Below are 17,723 nucleotides of genomic sequence, written 5' to 3' on the forward strand. Positions count from 1 at the left end.
TTGACAAAATTGATTTCATTTAGGGCTTTTTTGTGTATAATTGTGTTTTTGTTTTGAGAAAAGCAGAAGTTAAGTGCCTCAATGGCTCTCCAGATATTGGATGACAATTCCCATAATCAACGTTTATTAGTGTCCAACAGCATCTGAAGGGCAACAGGTTCCCCATCTCTACTTTAGGGTCTCCCCAACATCTGGTAGAAATGCAGACCCAAAACCCTTTGAATGCCGCTTAATAATTGGCTGCTTTCCTTAACTGGCAACAACAGAGCTGCCAACATACATTCTATATTTAGCTAGAGAAGAGGCTAGTAGATTAGAAGATTTTGTGGCAGAGTCCACTGAGGTCTGGGATTCTGACATCTCAAAGCCTTTAACTAGAATAGGGGAATGTGACACAATTCTGGTGGTTGCAGGGGGCCAACAGCTGGGTAAACTCTAGCAAGACTTCTCAATCATTGTCAATAACTAACGAATTAAGCCCCCTCCCCATTGTATCTGAAAGCAAAAAAAAAGACACGCGCACAACACCAAGGTTCACAAATATATGGAGACAGAACCTCAATGGAAATGGGAGGGAGTTGGCATCCATCTGTATTGGGAGACAATGAAGGAGTGCCATGCTCCCCACCCTGCCTGAAAGCCAAGCTATTCCGAGAAGAACGAGATCTACAAGAGAGAGTTGTTTCATAATACCCAACATAGTCATTCGATACTATTTGATTCAGTGGGACCTTTCCACACTTTTGTAAGCCTATGCAAGGTTTATACCTGTACTTTTGAAAACTGAAGATGTGTGACATTTCCCTGGAAATCTGATGTACTATAATTTGGTTTCAAAATGGGGGTTGCAGAACCTGGAATGTTGCTATGCTGCAACTGGTGTGGCTCCCCAAGGAAGGCTAGCAGAATGCCAAATTTGGCTCTTGCAATTCCCAGGAAAATGCTCAAACAGCAGTTTGCTTAGAGGCCTGAGTCTCCTTGGGCAACAAAACAACAGCAACGCAGTCTCTTTGAAACATCAACGTTTAATCATTGTTGTCATTAGAGCAGAAGCACAGAGCCCCCTGCTTTTGGGGGGGAGGGGGGAGAAGGGCAAAGGCACACCTTTCTGCAGCTCTTATTAGCCCCTAGTCACTCATGCTATTCTCCCAGCTTTGCTTCTTCTCCATGGGACCAAGCCCTTCCTGAATCAATTTTGTGCTTATGGCTGGAGCTCCTCTCAAGCCCCTTGATGCAGATGAATCAGATGAACCCTGGCTCTCGTGTTCTGTGCAGGGTCCAGATTCCCTCCGTGAATGTAGAACCTGCAGCTGGAGAGCGGGTATGGAGGGAAGGGAGATTTAGAGCAAGGGCCGGGGTGGAGGAGCTCTTTCCATCAGCAGATTCCCAGGGCATGGGCCCTCCCTGGCTGTCTACATGCCTTCAAACTGGGAGGGGCTAGGACAGGCACCAGTGTTCCTCCAGTGGTTCCCGGATTTTTTGCAGGCACAGGATAAGAGACTTGGATGCTATGTCTTGGGAACTGGCGGGGCAAATGGCCACCACCCCCATTCTCTGTCTCCTCCTTCACTATTCCCCAACCCCACCATTCCCAGCCAGGGACTGGGCTCACTACTTGCAACCACCCCCAAGCTTATTAGCTATTCCTTCTTCTGCAGTGGAAGAGCAGCATCCCCATCTTACTAAACTCCCAATGAGAAGGGCTGAACACGGCAGCTAGAACTAGAGCAGGCCCCAAACAGACTCGAGCAGAACTCGTGGAGCCCTCTCTCTCGCAGTAGCACCAAGGCAGCCCATTCAAGTGGGCACTCCCAGTGCCCATGCCCACTCTCCTCCTGTACCAGCGGCAGCAACACCTGCTTCCGCTGGTGGTGCTTTATTTCAGATAAACAAACGAACGGAACAGCATATTTCTTCTTCTGATAATCCCTTTTTTTTGGTCCACCCACCCCACCCATCCCAAACCCCCAGCCCAAGGAAAGAGGAGGTGCACTGAAAGAGGTCGGGCTCTGCGCACTGAGGAACACTGTTCCCACGCCCACTCCTCCTTCCATCTCAAAGCAGCTTGTCCATGCACAATGGGGGGAATGGCCCTTGTCTGTACAGGAGGGCGGGGGCTGCCCCGGCCCCTACTCTAGGTAGATGTCCTCTGTGGGGCACGTATATTCCACACATTCCTTGTAGAACTGATGGAAGGCTCTCCTGCAAAAAGAAAACATGAAATGGAATGTCAATTGGGAGCTGGGATTCTTCCACAGAACAGGCAAAGCAACAAGTTAGAGCTCAACACTGAGGCAAGAGGACCTTATTCGCCGCCTCTACTGCATCTGCAGAAAACAGTATTTGGAAAGAGGTAGATTCCATCATGGGAGCAGGGCTGGGACGGGAGAGTGCCAAAGCTCTGCCTAGTCAGGTTGTATGGGGTTCAATTCCAATCTGCTACCTCCGATGATGTGGACAGGCTGCTTGGACGAGTGAAACCTACCACCTGTCTCCTTGATCCTGGTCCATCCTGGCTCATCAAAGTGAACCGGGTAGGGCTGGGCAATGGGCTCTGTGGGGTGGTAAATGCTTCTCTCAGTGAGAGAGTCTTCCTGGACCCCCTTAAAGAAGCTGTCATTAAACCACTCCTTTAAACCCATGTATGGACCTGGCCATTATGGCTAATTATCACCCAGTCTCAGATCTTCCATTCCTGGGCATGGTGATTGAGCGGGTGGTCACTGAACAATTCCAGGCACATCTGGAGGATGTGGACCATTTGGATCCCTTCCAGTCGGGATTCAGGCCCCATCATGAGACTGAAACCACCTTGGTTGCACTGGTTGATGACCTCTGGTGGGCTAGAGACAGAGGTCAAAGCTGTTTCCTGGTTCTGCTGGATCTCTCAGAAACTTTTGATACCGCTGACCATGGTAGCCTTCTGAACTGTCTAGGGGGGGTTGGGAGCTGGGTGAAAAATGGCTGATCCCTGGCCACTAATGCTTCTGCTGGCATCTCCAGTACCCACTTGCAACCAACACACCTCTCTCTTAGATCCAGGTAGACTAGGATCTTTGTAAATAGCAGGAATTTTCAGGATGTAGCCTGAAACTCACCCTACAGACTCTGCAAGTGGTTTGGTGGACTCCTCTGCAACAAAGACATGGCACGCAAATCTGTGGTCAGCTGGGTGCTTGGTGATGAACCCAAAATACCTGAAAGAGAAAACACAATACATGAGCTTGGGCTAAAGGTTGGGTTTCTGGTATCCTAGGCTAGGAATGAATTCTCTAACAAAGAAACAAGACCCATTGGTTCCATTCTTCCTGCAGGTACAAAATATATCTCCCTGAAGAGAAAGCCGTTGGTTTTGCTTTGCATGTGTGGGCAAAAGCAGGAAGTGGGACGAATACATTTCTTCCTGTGCAATTTGTGTACCAGACAAAGCTGGTAAACGGCAGCCGAGACAACAGAGCTCACCTGGATCTCTAAAAATAAAGCTTGATTGCGAAGCCAACGCCCCACCCCCAACAAATGATGGGCACACACCCCGCCAAATTCACAGCTGTCTTCTGGCTACTGTCTATCTATGTTGGTACCAAGTGGAGGATAAGTGTAGGTGATACAGTCTGATTAACAAGATCACAATGCTGTTATATGCCCATCCCACCTTTATCAAGCATATTGTTTAGTAGGGATTAAGAAGATTGCTACACAGGAACTTCCTATACAAGTTACACTTCAAAGCCCCAAACTGCCTAGGGTACACTGAAGGATAGTGCAAGGAGGAAGAGCTGTGTGTCTCCTTTGCCATGAACTCATTTTGCCCATCCGCCGGGTCTTACTTGTTGTTCTTTGGGTGGTATCCACAGAATGAAATGTTCTTCAACTGGAAAAAGTGGCTACATTTATTCCCCTGCAGGATGGAGAGAACAAGATGTTAGGCTTGGGTAAGAGTTAGGACAGTTGAGGAACCAGAGCCATTTATTGAAGGAAAGGGAAAGTAAAATGTGTTTGGATCCCTCACACTTGAGAGATCCAAGTCACAAATTAAAAGGACCTCATGCTGTGTTTTGGGGAAAGGATATTCCATTGTATAACTTGCAACAGTTTATCTGTGCACTGCAAAAGCTTGTATGGTAGGAAGTACAGGGAAAATTCCAGGAAGGGCTGATGAGAAGGAAAATCAAGTCACAGGAGTCTTGCTATACTGGCCTCAGAGTAGGGCCCCCAGACTCCTGATTTGTCCATTTTAAATTACTTAGATCTTAGCCCTTGTAGAATGAAAGTTAGGAAGGAAAATGTGCATAGACTATTTTGTGTGATATGAGCCTATTCCCATCTTTTAGCAATTGTAGTCAATGAGTGAAGTCACAGCTGTGATTGACAGGTGCTATGTTACACACACACATCAGAGGAGACCCAAAAACAGCTCCAAAATGACCAAGCAAGTCCCTTCTCCAAACACTTGAGAAAAACATCAGCCGGGTTCAGTTTTAAGCCATTTTATTACCTTCCTTGCTCTATGTGTGACTTTTTTCTAGATGGAGAAAGAACTGCCTGATTCATTCTGAAGGATCTTCCAGGTTCATTTAAAAGCTTTTCTCTTCCTTTGGCTTTCCCTGATAGAAATGGGATTGTTGACCAGAAACAATAACTGAAAAATCCAGGATTTTAGTGTAGCTGTAATTGGGCAGTAGCATGTCTACCTAAAAGCAAAATTAGCAGCTAGGACAGTAAGTAATTCCTGCTCTTTCTCAGAATTAATTTCATGCAAGAAAAGAGCTTTTTCCAATATTATGAGATTTTATTTTTTAAAAAATCCTGCTAATGCAAAATACATATCACAGAGGGGTACTGCAACTGAGAGAGCTATGTGGGTTACATCAACCCTGCAAAGTAGCCCTAGCTTGCTATATTCAGGCCTGCTAGGGAAGGGCTGAATAGCCTCTAGGTGTGTTGGTTTCTTCTTAGGGAAATGCAGTTGAGGGTGTTGTTAAGTGGACTGTCAAGTGGATTAATTGCTTTTTCAACCAAAGGGTGGGGGAAATAGGAGAATTATTGGAAGCAGCTTGTTGTTCCCAGTATGATAATCAACAGTTGCTTACTGTTGGTCAAGAAAAAGAAATGGGTGTCTGTTTGTCCTGTGCTAATAACACAGTTCTAGTTGTTAAGGAATAAAAATAATAACTAACCACAGCAAATGCTGCTAGAATACACTGCATTCAATCTTGAATTCATCCAGCCATGAGCATTTAAACCTCAGTCGCTGTATTTCTTATGCCACTTTTGGTACACACCCTCCCCTACCATCTGAAATATAGTGTCTGGTCTTGAAATGAATATAGTAATGCCAACCTAAGATCAACTGATGAAGCGTAACATAACAGGTTAACAACTCAGGGAACAGGAGTTTATTGCATGGTTTAGGGTTGGTACTGGAGGACAGCAATGCCCTTGTGCCTTTAACAGCTGTGTGGCAGGCAGATATTTAACAGGTTAAACCTTTTCTAGTATGGAAACATAAATACAGAGCAAGCTTCCCCCACTGACATTCTGCCTCTCAGACATATTATTACTGATGTGCAGCTCCTTATCTATTTTTGGGCTCTTCATCCCACTCACAAAAGATTATATAAATTTCTGTATGACACAAAGCATATGCAAATCTGCATCCTCTTTTGTGAGTGGGGAAGAGGGTCTAATCCACATACAAGTGTCCTGGGTCCAGAAAACCCTGTTGGCATCACTAGTTCCAGATCATAAGCTTCTTACTCTCTCCTAAAGGGTCTTATGCAGGAATACGAAAGCAGGGATTTCAGGTTCAGGATTATAGGAAGGCTGCAGCAGTATCAGAGTCAAGCAATATTCTTGTACCAGCTACAAAACGTCCCAGCCTTTACATTGTGTGTCATTTAACCTTCAATAAATGAAAGGTCTTGGTTCTGTTACAATCATTTCATGAGGTAGAATTGAATGGATTCTACTTTAGCGTTAGTGCACGAAACATTATATAATAATGGGACAGTTGCTTACACACATTTGAAAAATAGTAATACATTCAAACAAATGTTTTGTTCAAGCAAAATAAATTGAAGCCAGCTGTGTTGATTAAACACAGCCCAAGCTCAGATAATTAATTAACACGCTATCATATATATTTCTCCCAGTCTTTCTGCTTTCAGGTCCACTGCCCTTGATTGACTCTAGCAAGGCATTTCCATTGTGAACAGAATGCACTTTCTGAATGGCTTTGCTCCTTCCTCTTGAAAGCTCCATGTGAGCTACTTATGCAGAGAGGCTTTACTGCACAGATCCACAGGACACCGGTTAAAATAGTAGCAGACGGGTTTAGCAATGCTTCGTAGATTATCGGAGCAGCTTAGCAAACAGACCTTCCAGTGCATTAATATACCTACAGCCTGGGAGCATGTACTTTTGCATCTGGACTTCAGGGCATGAATGTGACTCTGCCCTGTTATCCAATCCCCAATAGACTCCTTCAGGAAAAGACAGGAGGCACCGCCAGCCAGGACATATGCAAATCGCTCTCGTTTGCATGCTCTCTTTTGTTTATTGGCCAAGGGGTAGCACTGAGCTGCTGGAAGATGTAATAATAATGAGGCACAGAGAGCACAGAACCCAGGAACAGTGCTGGCAGCAGAGCTACACATGTGGTCAAGCCTACCTTGCTGGGATCCTTGGAGTCATCGCCTTTCACGGCAATCTTGACTCCTCTCATGCTGATCTCCAGGACGCAGCTGGAGGGCGGGTTAAAGTGCACGGTGAGGCGGCGAGTAGTGGCAATCTGTGCCAAAACAGAAAATTTGCACCAGCTGTCACACAAACTATCGGGAGTGATGCTGGTGATGCTGCTCTTCTCACGGAAAATATCACCCCCTCCATTTTATATAAAACTGGGGTCCCCTTTCCTCCTCCCAGGTTGGCAGTTTCAAGAAACATTGACTTCAAAGTACCTGAAACTAGAAGATGGGTGATCTGTTTTGGGAGTGGGAGGAGGCAAGGGCTGAAGATAGACATAATGTCCCAAGATTGCTGTATATATAGGCATATATATACATACACACTCAAACTCCACATTAATATATGTTAAATTCATTCTTTACATTATTTAAAAATTGTGAAGTATTAACAGTTGCAGAACTGCAATATGGATGGTGAATAAGGAGGGGCATCAGTGATGTCACTGGCATTGGTCAATAAGCAACCTCCACAGGTATCTTTCCCACACTAAATACCAAGAAAACTGCTTTTTTGAAGCTTAGCTGGAAAACAAGGAAGTGTGTTAATATTTATAACCCATGATAGCTTTTGGTGGAATGCAGGAGTGTGTTCCCCAATACCACCTGGATAGTGCTTTAAGTGTTGTGGAGGAGTTCTGCCATGGTTCTGCCAATGAGCACGGCTTGACTGACTATGAAATGAGCAGGCTTGACTGACTATGAAATGAGCAGGACCTTCTCTGTGGCTGCACCTCAGTTGTGGAATTCCTACTCAATCAAGTTATTGCACTTGTCCCCAATGCTGACATCCTTTCTCCGACAGTTAGAAGCACACCAGCTTATTCATGCCTTTGGTGAAGGGCGAAGAGGGTATGGATGACTCATTAATCTTCTCTGCTGCATTAAGGTATGGTGTTCGGTATTTCAACTTTTTTAATTGATACATTATTTTACACTGATTCTGTTGTTTTATGATGTGGTTTTATTGTTGCAAGCTGCTCTGGGTTCCTTAGGGAGGAAGATAACAACAGCAACAAATGATGAGGAGTGTATTTTCAAACTTGCCTACTGCTTAATTCCTTCTATGTTTTAGCTCTCGTTCCCCCACTTCCATCTGAACTAGGTATGGCGTTATCAAGGAATCTTGATGAAAGATTCCAGAAAGCACACATAACATTCAGATGTTGCTAATGTACAGGATGAGGATAAACCAATGGAAGCTTTATCTATTCAGGATGGACTTGCATATAGTGGGCAGCGTAAATGCCAGCAGAGTGACAAAAAGCCTATTCAGAATGAAGTTACCCCAGAAAGAGCAGGTTTTCAAAGTGAAGTGTGTGCCTCTTAAATCTAGGCCTCCTCCTGGACTCTATGTCCAAAGCAGTGGCTAAGTGTATGTTTTATCAGCTGCCACCAATCTGCCAACTGAACCCCTTCCTAGAAGATCTGGTCACTGTGGTGCCATGCCATGGTACCCTCCCACCTAGACAGCTGCAACATACTCTCCACGTGGCTGCTCCTGAAGGTTATTCAGAAGCTGCAACTAGTCTAGAATGCAAACACCAGACTGATTTCTACCAACAGCCATGGGGAGCAGATAATACCAATCCTATGTGAGCTCCAATGGCTGCCACTTAGTTCCAGGCCAAGATGCTGGTATGGACATCTTAATGTCACTCACAGCCTGGGCCTGGAATATCTATGGGGACCATCTGCCTATGTATATTCTCCTCCCTAAAGATAAGTGCAGCTAATCTCCTGGTGGTTCTATTTTTTATTGAATTGGTAGACACCACAAAAGTGCTTTCTGGCTGGAGGCCCACAGACTGCAGAACCAATTGCCTACAGAGATCTTCTAGATTCCGGACTTTGCCTTTTTAAGTAGGCACTAAAAGCAAGTTTATTTACCCAAGAAGCTTTTTATGGTTAATGTGCCAATTTGGTAACTTAACACACCCACACACCTCCTTCCGATAGTTTTCTTGGCATTTTAATCGTATGTTGGTTTGGTCTTCTCTGCTTTGAGAATAGTTGTATTTTCAATAGTTGCATTGAAAGGCACAATATACATTTTCTAAACAAAATAACATCACATTTTCCCTCCCACCAAAGAAAATGTCCCATGGGAAAACCATGGCTTAGCAGGGATGGGCAGGGACAGTACCTTCTGCATAGCTGCGCACAGCACATCGTTGCCTTTGTGATATGGAACCTGGACTGAGCCGAGAAACTTCACCCGGTACTGGTCCACCCAATCACTACTCTTGCTTGAATCTGAAAAGCAAAAGTTCAAGGTAGGTGAGAAGAATCCAATTCACATAGATATCCTACATGACGTAAAGTTAGGAGGGAACAGACTTCTGGTTGTTCTAACTATTGACATAGCTGTCAGGGATGGGACACAAGTCATGAACATCTACACTCCTTCATATGAGTGATAATTTGTACACCAGCTTTGTCCTTTCCCATTCCACTTTGAAGAGTGTCTGAAGTATCAGCATTTTCTCAGGAAAAGTCCTGGTTTACAAGACAGCTCTGAGCCAGGACTGAAGTGCATGAGCACAGAGCAGGAATGGGTACAAGCGGCCAGATTTGTGTGGGTAGCAGAGCCATTGATGGGTTAAGTACCTGTCATATGATCTGGATCCTTGGTGACCTCAATTGCGTAGTAAGCAGGGAAGATGCCCCGGTCCCCTGTCCTCATATTATAAGCCTCATACCAATAGTCTTCTGCCTGAACCTCTACCAGCAGAGGGTCATCGACCTCCAATTCCAGTTCATCTTCATGACGAGGCACAAACCTGAAGAGAAAACCATGCAACTTATCTAACTAAAGCTCTGAAGATACAAGCCTATCGTAAGGTTCAAGAAAGAGACCTGCAAAAAATTATGTATTGGGGTCAAAAGGTAACAGCCTAAACTCTCACTGCTAGCACACTAGACGAAAAGTGCCTGCATGTTGGCACAGATGTTATTTCTCTAGGCTTGGCTTAGCAAATAACTTCTCCCATGAGTGGTGCCACCTCAGAGGAGCTGCTCATGAAAGACTGAAGGAGCTACTTCTCCATAGTTAACTCCCTCCCCCCGCAAAAGTAGGTACTTCAAACTGCCATATGCTGTTCCTCAGCTGCTACCCCACTGAAGACGCCACATTGAATGTGCAATGTTAGCCGGCAGTATCCTAGGCTAGCCACACAATCCTAGGGTACCCATGCCTAGGGTACCTAGTAGCCCATGCCAAGAACCACAAGTTAAGGGAAGGGTTGTTTCAAGAATCATCAAACTTTTCTTTTGGTTTATGCCTGGTTGGAGCTATTGGTGAGGAAGGCTCAATAAATCTAAGGAATAAGCAATCCTTTGATATAACCAAGGGAATGAATGTTAGAAGAGCTGTGTTTATTCTCTGGATTCAGCTTTGCAATGGTGAGGGCCACTGTGAGGAAGACTTCTTGGTGACTCAACCAGGCATAATGGATTTTGGGTATTAGTCCAGTAACTTTCAAAGCCTAACATTACGAATGGAGTTTTGTGTACTTTTGGCAACTCTTTTGCACCCTATAAATCAAGCTAACAGGGATATGTTATTTGAATACATAAGCGCTGAAAAACAATTTCTCCCCTGGCTTAACAAATCCTCACAACCAACGTCCAATATAGGCAACCCTGGATGTTGAACTGAAAATCTTCCATGGGTGAGAAGCCAGTTCCAAGCATGTTTTTCTATCTGTACCACAAACTGAGATCCATAGATCAAGGCCACTGAAGACACCTTATGCCTTAGATGACATCTCTGCAATTCAGGTGGTCACAGGTTGGAAAACACCACTGTTTGGGTGGATGGGAGGATTCTGGGGCAAAAGGTTTTATCTGCACTCACCTGAAGACTGCTCGGTGTGTCTGCTCTTGCTCCTCCCCATTGATAATACAAGAGAAGAGACCAAATGATTCAGCACCTGAAAATGAAGTGGGGGAAAATACTATAGCCACCTAATAACTCTCATCTTCAAGCAATGAAGTCAACTGTTTTCTGGAACCTGTTTTGCCAAATCAGAAGTGCCCAACAATCATCTTAACTGCACAGCTTCCTAAGATTCTCTGTGAGGAGTGGGAATTCTATGCATGAGTAGCTGCTCTCGTGTAGGTACCCTCAATGGGACAATGTGATACAGAGAGGTATAACCTGACCAATGATAACATTCTGGGTTGGTGTGTTTCATTGTTGTAAGTTCTGACAGGAGCCACTATTTCACAGCATATCCAGTTGGGAGAACAATGGTGTTGTGCTCTCAATAAAGTTAGCCAAAGCTTTACCCTGCAGCCTTACCACACTTCCTGCAAATGTGGCAGAAATTGATGGGTTCCAAAACTCAACATAATGTAAGACTCAATTCAATATAATGTAAGATAAAATGGAGGCAACAACACGTGACAGTAGTCCAAGGATTTCCTGCAGGAATCCACTAGAGAAAAAGCCAGTCAAAAAGGTCTAGCATACTTTGGCCTCTTAATGAGCATCTACATGAAAACAACCAATTGACTGAGCTGGTAGCTTCTTGTGGAGCAGATAAAAGGACTGGAGACATACTTCTTTTCCTTCAGTGTTGGAGGTGATATGAGGAACGGATTGTTCCCCATAGTGTGTATACTTCTCTCCCTGTCATCTCTGGTAAACAAGTTTTTTGGGGCGTTGAAGTGTTTCTAAAACCCTGCTTGCCAGAGGTGATAGTGGGACAAAAGAAACGTGTGTGGCAACAATACCCATGTCATATTCCTTTCAATAAATTGCCCCAAGCAATCTTGATTTATTGAGTTCTGAGAAAGCATTATGCCATGGCCATACACTTATGTTTAGGGAGATTTTGTTCCCCAACCCATTCAGACACCAGCATGAGACTGTAAACCAACCTTCACCAATCCAGTTCCCTCCAGATGTTTTGGACTATAGCTCCCATCACCCCAAGCTATCACAACCAAGTCATAGTCTAAAGTGTCTGGAGGGAAACCCAGTTGGCAAAAGCTGCTCTTGAACATATTTGACATTTTCTTGAACTACACATCCAAGTTGCTCTAAGGTCTTCTGAGGTCACCTTTGGTCTTAACAAGATTATTTTTCATAGAATTGTCTCTTGTATTGACCAACAACTTCCTTGTACTTCCCAAGGCATTGGGTTTTAATGCCTGAGCAAGTGAAATCTGCTATGATATGCTGTGAAATTTCAGGTCCCTCCCCGCCCCCCGCTCCAATACCAATGCTCATACTGGAATTTGCCTCAGCACTCACTGGAGGAGCGTGACCGTCCGCTCATGAAGACGTTGAGGAACTTCTTGGAGAAATGGATGTCTGCCTCAGGGGTGGAGTCCTCAGAGAGACAGACAGAGTCACGTTTCAGGGCGTCCTCCTCATACTCCTCCCCAATGGCTGACTCATAGGGTGAGGAGACACAGTTGTCGTAGACAGTGGCTGAATCGCTCTCGTCGCTGTAACCCGAGTAACACTGTTTCAGGCTTACGAGTTCCAGCTGCACGTCCTCGTCTACCACAAGAGTGTATTTGACCGAATCGTAGGAGAGGGCACTGGTGTCGGAGCTCACAGACGCCCTCTGGCGGCTATGGCAGGGCCGGTAGCTGCCATTGCTGCTGCTGCCGTACACAGTCCTTGGTGCGTTCATTTTGTCAGGTGAGGACAGGTAGTCCAGCACTTCATCCTCCTCGCTGATTGAGGTGTTAGGTTTTCCTGCCAGTTGTGGGTAGCTGGAAGTGTCTATGTCAGAGCTGATGGACATCCGGTTATCACTGGACTGTGACATGAATGGCTTCTCAGACTCCAGAGGGTCAGAATTCTTTTGCACTGGTGTGAGGTAAATCTCCTCAGTAGCCTCCAGCCTCACATCTGTCTGGTAGCGAATGCGGTCCCGATAAGCTTCTGGCCCTCGTGTCACTACTACAACGGTGGGGTTCTGTGGTGGGGGGCGGTTGGCAACCTGCTGCTTCTCCGGTGCCCGGGACGAGGCAACACAGGCTGGAGCGATCTGTGTGGCAGCCGTACGCCGGCACGGGCTCTCCGTGGATGTGCCCCGATCTTTGGTGGAGGTTGTGCTGTTTTGGTGAGTGACCTCATCACTCAGGCAAACGTGGTCATGGGGAGGGGTCTGCTCACCTAAGGTTGGGTAAGGTGGGGTTAGAGAATTTATGTCAGCCAAAGGAACGAGGGCAACAGTGTCTGGGTACATCTCAACACAGTTAATTCAGAATGGTGGCAAAAGCAGCTGTTGTGAAGTCCAGTCACCCAAGGGACTGAATCTAAGGAGCTGAGAGGAGCTGTTTCACTTGGTGGGGCCTGTGGGACATTACAATAGTCAGGGCCAATAATAAGCAGAGTTGGTATACCAAGTCCTAAGTATTACCATTCACACCCCGAAGTTGTTATAAAACCTTCTAACTGGAATGGCCAATCTTTGGAACTAGTAAGTTCAAAACTGGAACGAATAGCAAAGGAACTAGTTTCCAGGGACCACAAGGATCTTATGAGAGGAAGGAAATAAATGTAGCACACTAAGCAGATTGCTCTGTCAGCACAAGGCTTTCTGCTTGCCTGATGGAAGATCTGCTTTCTCCTCCTCCCATGTCCAGACAGGGGCATAGGAATGGGGGGCCACCCAGGTTCCATCATGGAGGGGGGTGACAAATTATCAAGGAACAATTACTGCCCTACTAGGGCAGTTCATAAAAAACTTTTTTTTTTTAAATGCCTGCTCCAAAGGTCTTATCTTACTACACTAGGGATTATATAGCTATATATGAAATTTCATGCATATCAGTTAATATCTTGACCCTCCTCCACAAAAATAGCTGTTTACTTGGATGTTTTCCTATGTCATGAAGGCTGAAATTTCAATTCAGTGGAGCACTTACTGTTCCCAACCCTAACCCTGAAAAGCCATCTAATTAGACTTTAATTTGATTTTGACATGTTTTTAGGAGGTAATTTAATTATTGTTTGATTTTATACCAATGTTATGTATCTGATGTTAGCCACCCTGAGCCCATCTTCGGCTGGGGAGGGTGGGCTATCAATAAAAGTTTATTTATTTATTTATTTATTTATTTATTTATTTATTATTATTTCTTTGTAAGAAAATATGAAATAACGTAAAACCATTTTTGCAGGTAAAAAAATATATCAAAGGTGGGGGGTGACGAGAATCTTTCTGCACCTGGTACCACCTGACCTTCCTACGCCTCTGTTTCCAGAGGTTTTCTCCTGATTTCCACACAGCCAATTTTGTGGGAGTGGGGAAAGGAGGGAAGCTCGGTTGCACTAGTGGAAGTCCTTGCCCAGGTTTCTGCTCACAGGGCTCATTAGTTAAATCTTTCCCTCAGGGCTGGATTCAACTAAATTATTGTGCAAGCAGAAGCCAGCACAATGTGTCCCTCTAGTGCAACAGAACTCTCCTCCCCATGTTCCCTAAATCTGCTCAGGAGGGTTGGGAGAACCCTCAGAACAGCATTCAGCAGAAGCAGAGGAGAGATTGGTATGTCCATCAAGCAGAACAGAATAGAGGAAGATGAGGGGGCAGATCATTCCACTGGGCAAGCAGAAATGCTCTCGCTGACAGAACTTAGTTTTAGCAGGACACTGGATTCCTCCCCAAGTGTTGTTATTAATCTGATATCTCCCCTTACTTCAAGGACCCCAGAATGCTGTTCATGTTGTTTTCACTTCACAACCCTGTGAGGAAAGTTGGACTGAGAGAGTTAAGTTCTCAGACCATCTATTGAGTGCCTTGTCTGACGGGGCTTTTTGAACCCAATTCCAGCACCTTAGCACACTAGCTCTTCTGCCACAGATTGTCTTGAGCTGATGTAACGAGCCACATTGTGAGTTGGCCTTGGTTTTTAAGAATAAGCCTGTTCTGAAGGAGAGCAGGCAGGAAAAGTCAAACCCAACCCCCCATGGCTCGTGTGCCACCAGTCAATTAATAAAACTATAGCATCCGTTTCAAGATGCATGCCAAAGCGAAAACACATTAGAAGGATGTAGTGAGAAGGTCCAAGCGCCAGAGAACGTACCATCATGCAAAAAGGGGGAGGAAAAAGATAGAAAGAGAACCAGTCACTGTACAGGGATGAACTCACCAGTTTTCAGAGGGGATGACGACCGGGACACTCGCTCCTGCCAACTGTGCTTTTTCCCCAGAGAGTTGTTATTCAGAGTGTCCTGAGCAAAAGAACAAAGCGGCCTTGTAGCTGCAAGGGTAAACGGCGCATGGCACAAAGGGGCCCCCATCACCCCCCCAAACTCCAGCCTATGGCCCTGCTGCTTCCCCCTCCCCCAGCCGGCTATTGTCTGTGTGCATTCATAGGGATTCAACAGCTAAATCCATCTGTTGCTGCTGCAGCCGCAGATGCCAGAACCACTGTAGGCCAGGTCCACATGGAAGCAAAGGGAAAAAGGAAAGGAGATGGAGCAAGGCACGGGGACTGGGGTTGGGAAGAAAGTACCCCCCAAGCCTTCATCAGAAAGAAGCAAATTGTCACATTTCCGGGTACCATTCACTTGTGCTTCGCTGCTGCAGGGAGACTGAATCACACAAATGCTCTCTCTTTCTCTCAGGGGCTCATCCACACTACTGTTCATCCTGTTTCCAAGCAGTTTTGCCTTTGCCCTGGAAAACTCTCTCTTTAGTGCTAAATCAGAGCAAACAGCACTCTGCAGAAAACCTGACTGCTGTTTGTTCCAATTCAGCGCTGAATCACAGGTTTTCCCAGGGGGAAGTGGCAGGGCAAACGTAAATGTGGATGAGCCATTGTTCCCATTAGTCAAAGAATTTCAGGCATTCTAACACACTGCTGCCACAATGGGCTGAGCTGCATTTTACAGCGTAGCTCCTGGCATTTCTCCATCCCCTCCAAAGCAGCAACCCAGAGTGAGTCAAGGTGGTGCTCTGCAGAGGTTCCTGGATGACAACTCCTATTATCTCTTATCGCTTAGCCATGTTAGTTGAATGATGAGACTTGGGAGTCCCAACAACATCTGGAAGGCACATGTTCGCTATCAATCCGGTAGCCAATTTCCGGTGGGGAAACATTCAACACAATGACATCTCAGTGTGCATTTGTCTCCCCAAACTTTACAAGGGAGATTCAATTTCTGAGTGGGGAGGAGAGACATAGGTTGGCAGCAACCATGTATCCATTGTATTTCATAAAGAGACCCTATCAAAAATAATATTATTGATTGGATAAGGCCGTGGAGCAAGACATTCACTGAAGTACCAGACATTAAAACACACTTTTATGAGAAGGGTGTATGCTTTTTAAGGGTACACAGCCTATGAAGCATAAAATCCTATAATTGTAGAGTTGGAAAGGAGCCAAGGGCCATGTAGTCCAACCCCTGCAATGCAGGAATCACAGCTAAAGAATCCCTGACAGATGGCCACCCAACCTCTGTTTACAAATCTCCAATGAAAGAGAGTCCACCTGTTGAGGCAGCTCTTACTGTGAGTAAGTTTCTTCTTATGTTTAGTTGAAATCACTTTTCTTGTAATCTGAATCCATCAGTTTGAGTTCCCCGGTATCAGTAGAAAACAATTTTGCTCCATCATCCATGTGACAGCCCTTCAGATATTTGAATATGACTATCATAATTCCTTGGCTACCACGAATTAAAGGATTCTGGAAAGTCTGTGCCCAGTGACGCTGCCATGTGCTGTGTCAGAGGCAAGCAGGGTCTCTCCCCTAACCCATCTCTAGCTGCCTCAGTCCCTTTTGTGTCTCTCAGGGAGCTACTCCCAGAGGCTGCTTTGGCTCACCCACTCGTGCTTCAGCCCTGGTACCACCAGACTCTTTGCCCATCCCTCTACCAGGGAGGTCCTTGCTTTCCCAGGGAAGAAGTGGAGGAGAATGTTCCAGGAAGCAGTTTCAGAGAAGGCTCTTCCCCTGGTGCTGAGTTAAAAAGCACTGTCTCCTGCAAAAGGGTATCTTAAACAGGCCCTCGGGGCCACTCAGTCCTCACAGGCCAAGCAGAAGGAAGGCGCACCTTGAACGCTAAGCTTGTAGAAATCCAGCATATAACATTTCTAAATGGATTCAAGTAAGAAAACTACCATATGTACAATGGGAGAGGCAGGGGCAAGGAAACATTCTTGCACCAATGGTTAACAAAAGGCATACATACTTTCTGAATGAAAACAATGAACGTAAAAGCAAACTTCTGATGGACTCCAGAACAACACCCCCAAATTTCTCTAAAAGCCATTTCATGTGTCCCCTTGTTCATTTGCTGCTCCCAGTTCCCATTTTGCTGAATTTGCTGAAATTAGATTATTATTTTTTCTATGTTAAATTATTTCCTCAGCTGCATTTGCACAAGCCTAACTTCCCTCTGCAGCCCTTTGGAATCCTTCATTTGCTCCTCCCAATATCCCCCCAAAATAAAACTAAACCTGCAGCTAGACCTTTCCTAGGCCTTGGAGACTTAAAGCACTGTTTCCTAGCCACTTTGTTTCCCTGGCGTTCTGCTGGATTTCAGTACGAAAGGAATGCCCCGGGACCTGCATGAAGCAGTACATAGAGGCAGGAAGAGAAGGGAGGGCAGTGGGATGTACTGTCCCAAGAGATTGTCCTTTCTGCAGCCAACGAAAGAGAGAGGCCGCCACCAGCTGCCAACGTAGCTTTGAAAGCTGCTCTTGTGCTGGGGCAAAGGAGCCCATGTCCCCATCTGCCTCTGCGTGGCTCCCGGTGGCAACTGCACAGGCTTCAAGCTGCCTGAACAGCAACCATTTCTGCCAATGCATGTCCAGAGGGGGGGGGGGCTAGCAGAAAAGGAAGCAGCTTCTCCCCCAACACACACACACACACACACACACACACACACACTTCAGATGACCAGAGAATGGGATTATGAGATCATACACTTGTGACAGGAATCAACAGAGCTCTTTGGAGGCATTATGCAACCATCTCAATATGGTGATTGAGGGCATTCTGCATGAT

The 17,723-nt window shown here is 45.5% G+C and overlaps 1 protein-coding gene across 4 annotated transcripts in view; it reads right to left on the reverse strand.

Annotated features, from left to right (window-relative positions):
• Window positions 1-1,007: 1,007 nt before the first annotated feature.
• The window catches only part of MAPK8IP1 (mitogen-activated protein kinase 8 interacting protein 1), a 59,673-nt gene continuing 42,957 nt past the window's right edge, over window positions 1,008-17,723 (reverse strand). For all 4 annotated transcript variants that reach the window (XM_081164760.1, XM_081164757.1, XM_081164758.1 and 1 more), the window contains exons 4-12: window positions 14,862-14,943; window positions 12,007-12,882; window positions 10,603-10,678; window positions 9,354-9,526; window positions 8,890-8,999; window positions 6,671-6,790; window positions 3,828-3,898; window positions 3,099-3,197; window positions 1,008-2,202 (exon numbers count right to left, since the gene is read on the reverse strand). In XM_081164760.1, the coding sequence (XP_081020886.1) occupies window positions 2,130-2,202; window positions 3,099-3,197; window positions 3,828-3,898; window positions 6,671-6,790; window positions 8,890-8,999; window positions 9,354-9,526; window positions 10,603-10,678; window positions 12,007-12,882; window positions 14,862-14,943 (1,680 nt within the window). In that variant the 3' untranslated portion in view covers window positions 1,008-2,129. The remainder of the gene's footprint in view (window positions 2,203-3,098; window positions 3,198-3,827; window positions 3,899-6,670; window positions 6,791-8,889; window positions 9,000-9,353; window positions 9,527-10,602; window positions 10,679-12,006; window positions 12,883-14,861; window positions 14,944-17,723) is intronic.

This window comes from Podarcis bocagei, assembly GCF_964188305.1.
Source record: "Podarcis bocagei genome assembly, chromosome: 1".
NCBI lineage: Eukaryota > Metazoa > Chordata > Lepidosauria > Squamata > Lacertidae > Podarcis > Podarcis bocagei.